This window comes from Trachurus japonicus, chromosome 21 (genome assembly GCF_045865225.1).
Source record: "Trachurus japonicus isolate A0001 chromosome 21, Traja_1.0".
NCBI classification, from domain to species: Eukaryota; Metazoa; Chordata; class Actinopteri; order Carangiformes; family Carangidae; genus Trachurus; species Trachurus japonicus.
Window position 1 is genome coordinate 25,808,539 of NC_140927.1, and position 15,238 is coordinate 25,823,776.

The window sequence follows — 15,238 nt, forward strand, 5'->3', positions numbered from 1 at the left end:
TTAACAGGGAAAAATTGGAGAAACCTCAGGGTGAGCAACAGAGGAGGGATCCCTCACCCAGGACGGACAGACGTGCAATAGATGTTGTTACAGACAAGAAAACAGTTTAGTTTACAGTTCACAGCAGTGTTCGGTTGCATCCAAACAACTTCAAGTTCCCAGGAAAGTGGCTCCAGCTATTGTTTGTGCTCCTGAGCTGAACTAAAAAAAAAAATCAGTGTGTGGATTCCTGGAAAGACAACAATGGAGGTGTTGTATTGTTCATATGTACACTTGGTACCAGAACACCCCGAAGTCTATGATTAATTACGGTTGCGGTTCCCATGAACCAAATAACTGAGGTTTCACAAACTGGAAAAAGAAAGGAGTTTAAAGTGAATATTAATCAGTTTAAGTGTCCTGGGATCTCGTCCACGACTGAGAGAAACTGTGCCAGACCAGTCTGGTGATGATGTGGTACTGTAGCTATGCCTGGCTGTGGTTAGGCATTTCACATTGAGAAAATAAGCAGTCAACAACTGGCCCACACAAAACCCTTATAAATTTATAATGGATGAGCAGGGAGCAGCTTCCTCTGCTGCGTCAAATTAAAAGGACTTATCAGCTTGTGTAATGATCCATCAAGAGGCTCCTCTCTCTCCTCTCTCCATTGTTTGTATGAAGAATCCAGCCTAAAGTTTTAATTTACTTTATCACCCTCAGATAATGGATCCTTCCCAACTCCTCCTCCTCATTTTCATGGTGATGTCTGCAGTTGAATGTTCAGGTAGTGTTCACATTATGATACAAAGGAAATGAAGTGCATTAGTGCACCTCTTAAATAGATATCCATTTTTGTAAAATATATTAATGGTGGGTAATGGTATTGGTATTGGTATAAGTGTTTTACCTGAGTTATCATTTTTAGAAGAGACAGGATCTAAATATAAGATTAGTCAAAGACTTGATGAGTTTTTTATTTTGATAAATGATTTTATATTGCACACCAACAGGTGTCTTCATGAATAACATGTAGGTACATCACTTCATTTTGTTCTTTTCAGAGACTGAGAAGCCCAATTGTACGGACATACAGGAGCGTACTCGGCACCGACCGGATGGTGAAGCCTTACATGTTATGTTTATGCACCAAGATCTGGATGAAATACCACATGAACAGTTCAGATGGTACAAAAAGAACTCCACAAACTCCATCCCCATCTTTCCTAACAAGACAGAGAGGGTACATTATCACGCTGGAGAGCTCTTCTTCTTAAACCTCCTACGTGAAGACTCTGGCAATTACACTGCTCAGTAAGAATCCTTGTTTGAACTTTGTATTCTGTCTTTGAGATGATCTACTATCACTTTCACCTTTACTTTATCTTAAAGCAGAAGTAAGCGATCCGGTCGTTTTGGCTAACTTCCTGTCAGCCGATGGAGTTAGCAGTCCCCGCCCTCGTCCCTACGTCACCACATTCACGCGCATCCCTTGGCTGCACACACAGAGAGGACTGCCCCTTTATGCCGTTCTTTCTCCTCATTGGATAAAGGTTGTGGGATACAAGGAAAGTTTTCTCCTGGGCTCAGAGCAGAGCAGAGTGACTTGTTTCGGACCAAACACTCTGTGCAAAATTATATTTTCGAGTAAATCCGGGGTGAAAGTGGGGTAGTTTTTTTCACATTGGATAATGCAGGCGCACGAATTATGCGTCGCGTTGCTCACGATTCATCGGCCAGTGATATCAGGATCCGTCATCTGTCAATCAAACGTCTGAGAAAAACGAGGGGTACGATGGAGGAGACTCGCCCACCACCACCGAAACAAACTCTCCTCCGTCCCTACTCCACTCTCCTTCTCTGGATCCCTGCGGTCCATCACTTAGCCTCGCTAGCTAAGTTAGCAAGCTATAACGTAGCAAGCCTACTAGCTAACAGTTAGCTATGTTAGCTAAACACACCCCGAGCTTGGTTCCGCCCCAAACATTGAATATCCTGCCTGCTCGCATTCTCAACTTCCATACTTAAGACGTGGTTGTAAATGCCAATTTTAATAATCTGCACTGTCTCTTTTAGGCTCATTGAAGAATCAGGACGCTGCTTCAACATTAATGTATACATTGGCGTCTACAATGCAAGTGACCGAGAGAACTCAAGTTATTCCTACGGAAAACAGGAAAGCTCTAATGACAATATTAAGATCAACTGTCCAGAAACTGTTGTCGAAACATGTGGCAAGTTTAATGGAAACTACACTTGGTACAAGGTATGGTCACTTGTGATTTCACCAACTTTTGGTATCAATATCAGAGAATATCACTAGTTGGACAGCATAAAAAACATTTTCAAACAGTAATGACAATCACTCATATTTGTGTACATTGTGTTCACACTTCTACTGTAGTATTACATATTGTGCCCTTATCCCTGCAACTGATGCAATGACCCAGTTAGATAATGTGCCATTCTGTCACCAAGACTCATGTAGGCGTTACCATTGGTTCCTATTTCATGCTATAAGAAAAAGATATGTACGGAGCCCCAGACATGACATGGGGGGGGGGGGCGTAATTGTGGCCACAATATGTAGATATAAAGTGTGCACGAAATACACAAAAATAAGTTCATAACCACAAAATACTACTAAATATAATGTGCGCACAAAGTACTTATTTGTTGGCCACGACATAGGTATAACGTGTGCACGAAATACTAAAACATAATACTGTATATTATGGTATTCCTGGACAGCTGGGTAAACAAATCGAGCTCCCCTAAAAAACCGCAGTAGCTTCTGTGATGTCCAAGGTTGTCTTTTCTTATTCTGTTCTTGTCAATATCTTCTCGATATGTCCAACATTTAGACAGTTATTTAATTAGGCTTGTGTTTAACACTTTAAGAAACTTTGTATCCTCCTTACTATACGGTGTTTTGTTGTGCCAATGGGTGGTCGTAAACCCATGTCTGTAGGAGCTGCAGCATACATTCAAGTAGAGCTGAGGGGTCTAGCTACTCGTCTACTGAGCGAAGTATGTTGAGCATAAAGCCAGATTTCTGCGTGTCACAAAGGTGTCTCGTTTAACCTGTCTAGATAACCTCGCTAACTTATTCTGCAGACCTGATCCCGGCCAAATTCTGTTCAGAGTTTCAGCTTGAAATCGGCTAAAAAAAGGTCACTGATTATTTTATTTGAAAATAGCATGTGTCAGAAGCTCAGCTGAGGGAAAACATAAGCTGCAACATTAATGATGCTAACCGAACGACGCCGCGCATAAAGTGCTCACTTTATCAGTGATCAGTAACTAGTTTGTATCGATTTACAGCTCTGACCGAACTGCTGAATGTGTCCTTCAATAGAATCACAGCAGATTAAAAGTTCACTATATTATTGATCAGTCTCTGCAGTTAAATGTGCTACTTAATCCTTGAAACTATTATGTTTCCACTTACGACTCTTCCTCTGTTCCTTCTCTAACTGTTAGAGAAGGTGCGCTCGATTTGCTTACCCAGTCCAGGAATGATATATTATTAATTAGTATTTCGTCTGCACGCTATTTCATGGCCAAAAAATAGTATTTTGTGGGAACTAATTAGTATTTTGTGCACATATTGTGGCCACAATGTAATCTTTTTTTCCCCAAGTCATGTCTGGGGCTCCGTAGATATGAAACCATTACTTCCTGTGAAGTTCTGTAGAAACTGGCTGTTGAGCAACTGGAAGTATAATGTGCAAACAACAACACAGAGTTTATGATCACCAGGATTTTCAGTACTATTGTTAAGCATATTTTAGACTCTTGCGTGTAATATTTAGCTGGGGTTCCTTTAAACTAGAGCTGTTCTTTCTCTCCTGCAGAACTTCAGTTATCTTCCAGGTAAAAATGAAAGTGAATTAAGGGTGATGAAGGCCAGCCAAGATGATAACGGCCTCTACACTTGCATCTGTACCTGGCCATACAATAACAACAAGTACAACTCATCAGCCTCCAGGATGCTAAAGGTTGAAGGTGAGAGAGTTTGTTTTATAATACAAATTTATAAACCTTTAGTTTGGGTAGTGGGAGTTTAAAGGAGCTACATCCAACAACTTTGAGTTACAGTTTCAATCACGGTATATCAGGTATATCACGTAGAATAAACCTGATAATGGCTATAACACTGGAGCATTGAAGAAAAGAGAAGAGAAGGGAGCACTCATCGCTGTGTTTTATCTTTGTTTGCAGACTTAACCCAGAAACATTGTGAAATCCAAGCTCCAATCAACAACACGGAGCAGTTTGCTGATGAGGGTATGAAAGTTTCCCACATAGATATGATTCTACACTTACATAACCGATGATGAGGTATCTGTTTTGTGAATTGTTAGTGTTGAGTTCAAACATGGAACATAAGTTTTTACCGACTGTTTTCTGGAGCGAGAAACGTGAAGTAATGAAAGCACAAAATGTTAGGTATTTATTTGAAATATCATTAGCCAGAGAAGCATACTTAATTTTCGGTGGAAACGTGTGTTTATAAATACTGTATATAAAAATATCAAATTATGGGAAGTGTTGTGTAGCGGCATATTCTGGTTTGCACAGTGCTGCAAGAAAGTCAAAGTTATGGCTTATTGTTAATGATAAAGTCTAATATACAGAGTAGATATTCAGTTAGGTAAATAAAATGTGAAGGCACAAGTAACAAGCTGAGAGAGGGGAGTTTAAAATTCAGAATTTTAAATTTTTAAGTCAAAAAATTATCTGCTATTTTTCGTAAATTTGTGAGTTTTATTTCTTGCTAATTTGTGACTTGATAATGTCAGAGAATATTCAAGTTTTTACTCATAATTTTGCCAATTTAAACTTTATGGATGTTGTTTATTTTGAAATATTTCATGACAAAAAATGCCATCAAAGCTACAGCTCAGGTGAGTGGACTCACCCTGCTGGTCCTTTAAAAGTAAGTTGTTTCAAGTTTGTGCAGCAGCTGAACAATCTCAAGGATGAAAAGTTGAAGCATTAAGAGCAGCCCTTTGAAAGGAGAAGAACAAAACGAAGACAGGAAGTTGAAGAGTTTTGATGTCCTTAACTGTGCTGAACTTTTGAACCAACGACAGAAAATACTTTCAGTGGAGCAGAAGCGAAACTGTTTTGATTTTGTGTGCGATGGTTCAAAGCAGCTCTATTCAGGCAATAATGTCTCAATGATTCACAGAGTCACTGTCACTTCATCTGTGTATTATCTCTTTTTCTGTCCACCAGGTGTTGGGATCAAGTTGAACTGTTCAGTTTATTGTGGAATTAGGGCTAAACGTCGCTGTAATGCCAGCTGGCTCCCACTTGACCAAGGCATGAGTGACAGATACAAAGAAACCACCAATGTGTAAGACTGATCGAAAGCTTTTCCACTTGTTTAAACATTATTGTTCACCCACACTTAAAGCAGTACTAAAGAACTTTCAGTTTTGGTTGAGTTTGGCGGCGCCAGTGGCCCAAAGCGGTAGTGTTTTGCCTGAAGGAAGACTCCATTTCCCATGAGCACTAGCGTGTAGCGCCGTAGACTTCCTGATCTCCCGGTGCATGGAAATTAACAGAAGTCGTCCAAACTAAGTTTCTGTTTCCAGCGGATCATTTCACAGTAAACACACATACACAATCCGACGGAAAGGTGCCGCATTGCTGCTCCCTCCTCGTCGTGACTCGCGAAAGTGAAACTTAAGTGAGAGCTGGGTTCCTACCATGCTCCTCAAAGTTGCTGCGTTCGATTGCACTCGGAACTCGGAAAGATCCCGGTCGGAAAGTCCGACTTCCGAGGTAAATGCGTTTCATTGCGCAACCTCGGAAAACATGGCCGGCCACAGTAAGCTCATATATCTTTCGAGCATCAAAAAGTACTGCTGGGGAAGAACATTAGCTGCTTGGGGGAGAGAGAAATAGAAACGCCACTTCTGCAACACACAGTCTTGAACGCACCAGAGAGGGGAATCCTGCATGTGTCACAGCGAGCCGTGCAGATTCAACTCTTGCTGCAGTACGCATGGAACTAGGCTATATTCCCTTTTCCATAACTTCTCCCTTCTAGGTTGGAAAATAAATAGCCTAAATAAATAAATACCTCTCGCGGTGTGCGACGCCATATTGCTGTGACGTAATTCCGACCGACTCGGGCTGCTTGGATCCAACCCGAGTTCCCGAGTCGGAGTTCCGACTTCAAGGGCCGTTCTATTGCATTTTTCCGAGTTGGAGGTCGGATCTTTCCGAGTTCCGAGTGCAATCGAACGCAGCATTAGTGCCAGTGAAGGAGATACAGACCATAATGATACAGACCCCCTCAGGCCAGGACAGAGGTGTCATTCAACCTGTTGTAAGTCGATGTACCATCACAAAAGTTATGAAAATATTATATGAAGTTTGAAAAGTTCCTTAGTGCTGGTTTAATACCGACCAAAAATACAGCACAAATCAAACATCAACACATGTACATCCTTTGACTCAATCTTGTATAAGTTTAGTTTATAAGTTTATTTGAAAACAGGGACAAAGCAGATTTTTTGATTATTTGGGCTCCTGGGGGCAAAGTTATGGTCATGGTCAAGTTTATTGGGATAAGGACACTTACCTCAACATACCAAAAATAGAAAACATAATGCAAAACATATGCTTGTGTTAAACTGTGTAAATGCCTTCATGTCATTCCTGAGAACCTGCTCATGCAGCTGCTACAACCGTGTTTGAGGGAATCAGTGTTTGTACAGGATGTGTCTGTAAAGTGATTTTGTACATCCTCCCTGACATGTTAAGAGTTCAAACCATGAGATGTCAGATGAGATTATATTGGCCTGCATGTCTAAGGGTGGGCTTTTCAATATTGGTCCTGGGCAGATGGGGGTGTGTGGGTCGCCTCATGATCTTCCCGGTCCAGACTAGAGGTCAGATGGTTTCCAAACCAGCTGCTGATGGCGTAATGTAAAGACTCTATCTTTGCTGTATAGAAAACCAACATGATATTGTTACAAATACCAAAAACTCAGCTTACAGTACTTTAAATAGAACTATCCCAGATCTCCAGAGCTCCCCCAAGTATAAAACATCTCTACTACTGTATCTTAAATTTATATATTTTGTCTCTGGTTTCATGGTGAACCGCTTCACGTTGATGACAACTTGTGTGTCCTTTTTCAGAACCACTGACAATAGAAATAGGACCATCGCCACCGCCATCCTGACCATTGACAAAGTGTCAGTGGAGGATTTTCAACGGACATTTAAATGCACTTGCTCATGTTATTTTGAGCGGAAGGTTGCAACTTTAACCCTTAAACAGAGAGGTCAGTGATAGCATGATAGATCGTTGTCCATTTGTAAAATTGTATTGTAAATTGAATTGAATTGTAAAATAGGAAAATACCCTTGGGTTAGGGTTAGTCATCTGTCGTTAGTGTGGGTGGATGTGTCTGTGTTACTGGTGTGATACTGTAGAGAGGAGGGAGGGGGGAGCCCCTATCATTGCAGAGGAGACACATGCATTGTAATAAATCTAATGAAATGATAGCAATAGACTACAGTATGAAATTTCACAAAAAAAGTTAGCTCTTTTCTATATAATAAAAAAACACCCAAAATGAACAGTAAGGGAAACACTGGAAAATGATCCACACACTGGACAGGAGTTACTTTTATGTGTTTATTTATTTAGAATATTTAGTTATTTGGAAAACATTACTGTAAAAACCTCTGGTTTTGTATTTCTAATGTTACTTAAAACGTGAATGTTTTGAGTTGAGAAACACAGTCAAATCTATGTAATTCTCTGTGTTGTCCTTCATAATCAAGCAAGTAGTGTCAAACCGTGCAGCACTATTGTGTGTACGCCCATGCACTGATCGTATCAGGAGTGACTAAAAGGTCAAAGTAGGATCTGCAAAAAAAGAAGCAGAAAAAAATACTGATGTATGATTCTAAAGCATTTTTTTTTACTTGTATGTTTGGCTCGAAGGTCCCCAAAGTATGCAAAGATGCTCTGTAGTGTACAATAGACCTGTGAGTGTAAATCACATTATTATTGTTTTTTTTAATGTCAAAGAAGTATCCTTCTTGCAGAAATTCATGCCATTAGCCCTAACACAGCCAAAATGATCCCCAAATAAAAAAAGAAAAAAGACAAAATTGTATTTTTTTTGGCCTGAGGGTTAAGTTATACAATTGTTGGTTTTAGTCTTGTAGTGAAATTTGTAGATACTATGAAAAATGCTGACTGTATCCAAACACACACGTGACTTACTTGACTGTTGTTTTCCAGAGTCAAGAACTCCTCTCATCGTTGCCCCGATCTGTGTGTTGCTCGCCTGTGTGTGCGCTGCCGTGCTGGTGAAGTGCTTCGCCATCGACCTCGCTCTCCTCTTCAGACGCTACGTCCCCCTGAGCAGTCAGAGAAAAGGTACAGTTAGGGGGAGGGAAGATGTCTTTTTGTTCAAGACGATCACGTTAACTCCAATTTACATTTTGTTTGCGTTGAACAGATGAGAGGATGTACGATGCCTACGTGGTCTACCAGACGCAGAGCATGGACAAGGTCACCGAGGACAAACTCAGTCGGTTTGTCACACAGATGTTACCCTCTGTCCTCGAGGACAAGTGCGGTTACCGGCTCTTCATCCACGGGAGGGACGACATACCTGGGGAAGGTCTGAATTCCTTTTGCCTTTACTCTCTTGTATTTTGGCTTTAAACAAAGATAAATAAAGTATGGATGGAGGCTGTGGAGCTGCTTGTTGTGGTTTAAAAGGTAGTTTGTTTTTTAAGCCTTCTCTCCGACCCCACAGATCGCCTGGAGCTGGTGGAGGACAGCATAAAGCAGAGCAGGAGACTGATGGTCATCCTCACCCCGGACTCAGGATCAGCGCCTGAGGTCACAGACCAGTGTCCCGCCTCCACCCAAGAGTCAGCGATAGGAGGGTTCGACTGGCAGGTAGGAGTCACAAAGCCTTAGGGATCTTGACTGTTCACCATTAAAGCAGATATCAGTGGAATGTTTTTGTTAATATAAGTCCTAAATAGTCCTATTTTCCGTCAGCAATCACTTACATGAAGTATTTCAGCCTAAACACGAGTCTCTCCGTCACTCTGCTCTGCTGTAACCCGAGGAGAAAATTTTCCTTGTGGGATACAAGTGTTATCCAATGAGGGGAGAGAACGGCATGAAGGGCTGTGTGTGCAGCCAAGGGATGCGCGTGAATGTGGTGACGTAGCACGAGGACCAATTGATGCCTGACAAGGGCGGGGGCTGCTAACTCATGGTGCGTTCAAGGAAACTCGTACTTTGTGTTTTTCCTTCCTGTGAAGTCATACCAGTTCGATCTGGTACGAGTTCACGGGTCGGAAGTTACAAGTGGCCGTTATAGGGAACTTTCACAGACAACAGGACGGTAAAAACACGAGCTACGGGTTACCTGGAACGCTACCAAGTCGTAGTTGTGACTTGAAGCTGTAACTTACGGTTTCAAAAGCCTGCCTTGAACACAGCATTAGCCGAAACGGCCGTGCCGCTGTTATCTGCTTTAACAATACAGTAAGAATTTGGACTGATAAATACTACTAGTTAAACAATGAAGGTGTGTTTTGATTTAGTTAGACTTTCTCATGTATAGACAGTTTATTTATCATAAAAGTCATAAAATATTTACCTACATAGGAGATCCAAGTTCTTATTGGTTCAGTTTTGCACATTTTAAAATATACCTCTTATTATTATCTTATTAAAATGAAAACAACCATGTTGTATTGGTATTTTTTAAAGGGTCACAGATACTATTTAATCTTGTTGGTCAACAGTTTAATGGTTAATGTGCGTTGGTAATCGGTTAGAAAAGAAATTCAAAATAAATAAGTTATACTTCTTCCCACTCCTTTTCGGATATGAAAAATCTAATTATTTTCATTTTCAATTATTTAATTTTTTTTCATGTGTTGTCTTTGTAAAGTATTTATTTGTTATGTCTGTCCATTACTGTATTATTTCTTATTTATTTTAACTTGTCTGAAATAAACGGAACCTAAACTAAGAAAAATGAGCATCCCTAGTTTGGATTTGTTCAAAATAAAGTTTCTCCAATCATCTGTCTGACTTTTTAACATTCAGAAAATGATCAAGTAGCTATAGAGAGTTGAGCAAAGGTACCAGAATATTATAATTTGTTGTCCTAAAATGTTGAGATAATCAACACTGAATCACCATAACTGTTTGATTTCTTGACACTTGATTATCAAGTTGTGCCCTGTATTAACTTAAGACTAAAATAAAATTTGTCATTTGTGGCTTTCTTCTGCTAATGAGAATTATTTGATTGTGATTAAGCAGTAAAAAGAAAAATGTTATTGGTCATATTCCAGGTGGGGCTCCACCATGCATTGGTCCAGAGGGAGATGAGTGTGATTCTGATCCAGCTCGGGGAGACCGGGCCGCAGGGATACACACAACTTCCCATCGGCTTGCAACACCTGATTCGCAAGAGCGCCCCGCTGAGGTGGCCTGACGGTTCACGGGGAGCTGCCTCGTGGAACTCACGCTTCTGGAAGAGAGTACGATACCTAATGCCTGCAAATCCGGCCAAGAAATGTTCACAATCGGCAATTGTTTGATACACTAACTTATACAGTCTAACTTGCTCTGACAAATCTATGGCATGTATAAGAAGTAGCTGAGGGAAGTCCTATATGTATAGTATTTATATATCAGAATCCCAAATGAAGATTCATCTCAGATGAAATGTATTTATTGTATTTGTAGTTTGTATGTAAACTTCAATCAAATTAAGACCTTGTATCATGTACAGAATTTTTTATACTGTTTTCCTGTGAGCTTTTATTTTGAAATGAAGCCCTATGTGTTACAGGCATAGCATCTATCCATGCACCTCTAATCCCCACTGTTAATTAATAAAGACATGGCATTTTCTTTATTTATACTAGTCGTGTGCGGCAACATTTTTGCTGTGACATACATTAGTTATTTGTTTGATAGTATGTAAAGTGTTGCAATAAAGCACAGATATTTAAATCCAACAAACATTCAAGTTTATATGACTTGAAGTTGGAAAATATGTAGGCCTAATTGTGAACACAGTGTAATTATCCCAGATGTTTGAAATATATGAATTTGGTTAATAAATATTTAATTACAATGAACCTTGAATGGGAATTGCCGTTTTTTACAATCTGGATCCAGGCCCGTAGCCAGCCTTGTGGAGGGGGGGGTTCTTTTTTCCCAAAAAGTGGACCCCCCCCCCCCCAAAAAAAGTAAATAAATAATAATAATAATAATAATAATAATAATAATAATAATAATAATAAAGGCACACACTTCTTTTTTCCCCCATTATAACTTCACTTTGACATCACATGTTTCTCTTCCTCCACTATCCTTTACTGTTGCTCTCATTTACAACAAAATTTTCACCATGTAATTCATTTATTATAGCCTATATATATAAAAAAAGGCTTAGCTTTTTCATAACAATAATCATAATAATGTTTAATGTAGTTAAATGTATCTCTCTCACACCCACACACACACACACACACACACACACACACAGAGGTACCTGCAAACTGGAAATGATGATAAAGTAAACCCCTGTAGGGGGGGTCTGAAAGTTTTTATGATTTTAAGAGGTAAATGAAGCATTCTGGTGTACTCTGAGAAGAATATAATGGGAAGACAACATTCACTTCAGATAAAAAAACAAAACAAAAAAAAATACTACTGACTGAGGTTTCTATCTTTGTAATGGCAAGAATGGCTGGACTGTATGACACTGGTCTAGTGGGGAGCTGTGGCTGGTGAGAAAAAACAAAACTTTTTTTTCAATCTTTTGACCTGGACCAGCCTTTCAAGGCCAGTTTCCTCTGCTTCAGCCTCTTTAAGACCACACCACCACCACTTCTGCCCTGTTCTCATCTGTATGATGGCTGTAGCTACTGTCAGATATTAATAAATGAAAGGAGGCTCCCATTCCCATTTGGAGGTTGCAGGTATAACACATGCACACGCACGCACGCACACACACACACACGCACACACCTGTTGCTGTCTCCCTCTCCTCTGCTCTCTGGACTGGGCTGCCTGGCTGTTCTTTTGGGCTACCAGGTGTGCATGGACCTTCTCATGGACCGGACGCGTCAGTTCAGTCCGAAAATATGTAGACATTAATTAGGTCAGGTCGCGCTCCTACTCGGCTTCTCTCTCTCTCTCTCTCTTTTCTTTTGGCCGGGTTCGGACCCACTTAATTCAGGGTCCGGGTTTCAACACCCGCGGGTCAGACCGGGTTCGGCTTTTAACTTTCAGGCCCGTTCAGCTTGATGCCAGGAGCAGGACTTTAGAGCAGCATGTCAGTGCTGCTGACGCACCGCACCACTGCACCGCAGGTTGCAGAGCGTCAACTCGCGCGGCGCCCTACTGCTCTATGATTGGCTAGAACTCACAGGCTTTGGGCTGTTTGCTTCAGCAGCAGTCCAGTCAACACGGGGACACCATGGATGTATTATATTGGGGGACACGCATCCCACACCAATCAGAGAGTTATTAGAGAGCCTAATACAAGACAAGCACCGCATTTGCGGCAGCGGTGTGGGGGGGGGGTTCGAACGAACCCTCCGATCCCCCTTGGCTACGGGCCAGGGACCTTATTTCTAGCATAAAATACGATCATTTACTCACCCAGATAACTTTACAAGTAGAGATGCACCGATCAATCGGCTGCCGATTAAAAAAGCCGGTTTTATATCCAATCGGCCCCAATCGGTGACCGGTTGGTCACTGTCGTAATTTACGGTTTTCGGCCGATCAAACTGACCCGCATACGCGGTACGTAGCAGCTCAACGCGCCCAGAGCAAAACAGCAGTGAAGCTAAAAGTAAACATGCTTTTGATGGATGAATCAGTGTTCCAGCAATGTCACAGACAGAAAAACTATCTGAAAATAAATGAATGTTAACACTGAACATTTTGGGATGCACTACCTATTTCAGACCCATGTCTATATTCCCATCGGAAACCACTGTATTTCACTATGACTTAGAGAGGCTGCCAACCGGTAAAGGGACATTTTTAGAATAAAGTGCAGATTTTATACTTTGCACTGAACTATCTCGATTTGGATCATGATCATTCAACAACATTATTAAAAGTATATACACTGGTTTTCTGCAGATGGAAATGGTTTGGAGGTTTATCTAGTTCAAAGTATGTGAAATGAAAGGGTTTAAAGTGCAGATTCTGAAGAAGATGGTCGTCAGCATTCACACCGAGAGAGAAATTAAGGATAGTCATAGTGGATCTAATAGTTAAAATGTTACAACAACTAATTCATACCAAGTTCTTTTTCTGTGAGGAATTGCGTGGTTCTTTCAGCCCCTCCAGTGAGCCAAAGGGAAACTGAATGCCGTCAGGTTCTTCAGTTGGAGCAGTTCATCAGCCATCCTCCCAGGGATCAAGCTGACCATTGCAGTCAGTTGTGTTAGCTGGTGCTTCATGTGTTAAAGATCTGCAGATTGATGAAGTAATGATCACTAAGCTGATGTGGACTTAGGAAAAACAATTGTGGAAACTTACCAGAGCAAGGTATCTGCTCTACTTCTGATCGCCCCACTCTCAAAGATGGCCTGAAGAGTTCAGGAGTGTCTTGAGACCGACTGAGTGGTGTGCCGAGGATGAGGAGACTGAATGGGGCTCCGAGACGACCAATTTGAAGATGGAATTTGGTGTCTAAATATGGGGTGTAAAGAAAGGAGAGACATGAAGAACTGGTGGATTGAAGGCATAATCAACAGAAACAATCAACAGACAATTCATATTGGACAAACTGATTAATCAAGGTGTGTCTGACTCTGACCTCAGTAGTCACAACAATGGTCAGACACACCTGGATTAATCAGATTGTCCAATAATGTAAGACAGGAAATAAAGGAGCAGGTTTAATGCCGCGTTCCAGGCAGGCTATTGAACCCGTAAATCACGACTAACGACTTTGTAGCGTTCTAGGCAACCTGTAACCCATGTTTTTCCGTGAGTTCAGTAAATAGTGGAGCTGTGCATAAAGCCTATTCACTTATTTTATAACAATAACTCAAAACAATCCAGTCATCTTTGATTTAAACTTGGAGAAGATGCACGAGGAGAAGACACTGGTGGTCGTGGAAGTGACCGTGGCCTCTCAGGAAGTGATGACTGGTAAGGGGATGGTGCTGGTGGTGCAGGGCACGACGAGGACTGCAGAGAATTAGATTTTGAAGGCTGTGGTGATCGGGCCTGGTTGTTTTGAGGAACCTCTTCCTTTAATCTGTATCACCTGAGTGGTGGCTATTAACACAAAAGAAAATGTACATACCAAAGAAAATGTGTAATATCAACAATAAATATGACTGCTATTTGAATGCCAGCTGGCATTAATAATTTCAATGCAAATGTGCAATTTTTCTGCCTTTTCCAATGGCAATGTTCTTCCAAATCATAAACCACAGACTGCTCACATCCCACCAAATATGGAGATCACGTTGAACAATGTTACCTACTGTTTCAATCTTTGCAGTAAAGGCATGACCACAAAATATACAGCCAGTGCTGACTTGAATGATCAGACAGACATCCTGTGATAAATCCTATATTTAACCTACCCTTTACAGCACGGCTGACACAACACAGGCGGGAGAAGCAGTTGTGCAGGCAGATGTGCACAAAAACTTTAAAATTAATGCATGTTGTTGTGGCAAGGTGAAGAGGGCCCGGGCGGGGATTGAACCCACACCTCCCGGGTAAGAGTCACGCGTGCTTTGGCCAAGGGACATCCCATTGGCCAAAGGGACATCCCCTTGGCCAAGTAGCCAGGGAGCACGATCAATTGGGGGCATAGTGACAGGAACCTCAACATCTCTCCCCCTCTTTTCACAAGCACGTCCTCGTGCTTCCGCGCAGGCTGCCACACATTAGGAATCCATGGACCCACCCCTAGTGCTACATGGATCCTGCCGACAACGCCAGAATGTGGCAAGGTGAAGAGGGGATTGAACCCAGGTACCCCCAGGTACCCGGTTAAGAGTCACGCGCGTTTGCCACTTGGCCAAAGGGACATCCCCTTGGCCAAATAGGCAGGGCGCACGATCAATTGGGGGCATAGTGACAGGAACCTCAACTGTCACATTGTGAACCAAGCATAACTCACTTTTCGTAGCATTAAAGCTCATGTTACTGACATTATAATTAAAATTCAGTAAGGTTAAGCAG

At 41.4% G+C, this 15,238-nt stretch overlaps 1 protein-coding gene across 1 annotated transcript; it reads left to right on the top strand.

The window, feature by feature from the left end:
- Window positions 1–700: 700 nt before the first annotated feature.
- LOC146965365 (interleukin-1 receptor-like 1) lies at window positions 701–10,939 on the top strand. The gene is made up of 11 exons (XM_085764373.1): window positions 701–766; window positions 1,044–1,293; window positions 2,056–2,245; window positions 3,837–3,987; window positions 4,204–4,269; window positions 5,224–5,344; window positions 7,144–7,289; window positions 8,261–8,398; window positions 8,481–8,645; window positions 8,784–8,929; window positions 10,351–10,939. Exons 1-11 carry the CDS (start codon window positions 706–708, stop codon window positions 10,597–10,599), a joined length of 1,683 nt encoding a protein of 560 aa, XP_085620499.1. The 5' UTR covers window positions 701–705; the 3' UTR covers window positions 10,600–10,939.
- The last annotated feature ends 4,299 nt before the right edge of the window (window positions 10,940–15,238 follow it).

What these genes read in the sequence shown, in the direction of transcription:
- LOC146965365 (XM_085764373.1), top strand. Translation starts at nt 706, where the DNA reads ATGGATCCTTCCCAACTCCTCCTCCTCATTTTCATGGTGATGTCTGCA. An exon ending in GAAACTACACTTGGTACAAG is followed by an intron (nt 2,246 to 3,836) that starts GTATGGTCACTT and finishes TCTCTCCTGCAG; the next exon opens with AACTTCAGTTATCTTCCAGG. An exon ending in CCTGAGCAGTCAGAGAAAAG is followed by an intron (nt 8,399 to 8,480) that starts GTACAGTTAGGG and finishes TGCGTTGAACAG; the next exon opens with ATGAGAGGATGTACGATGCC.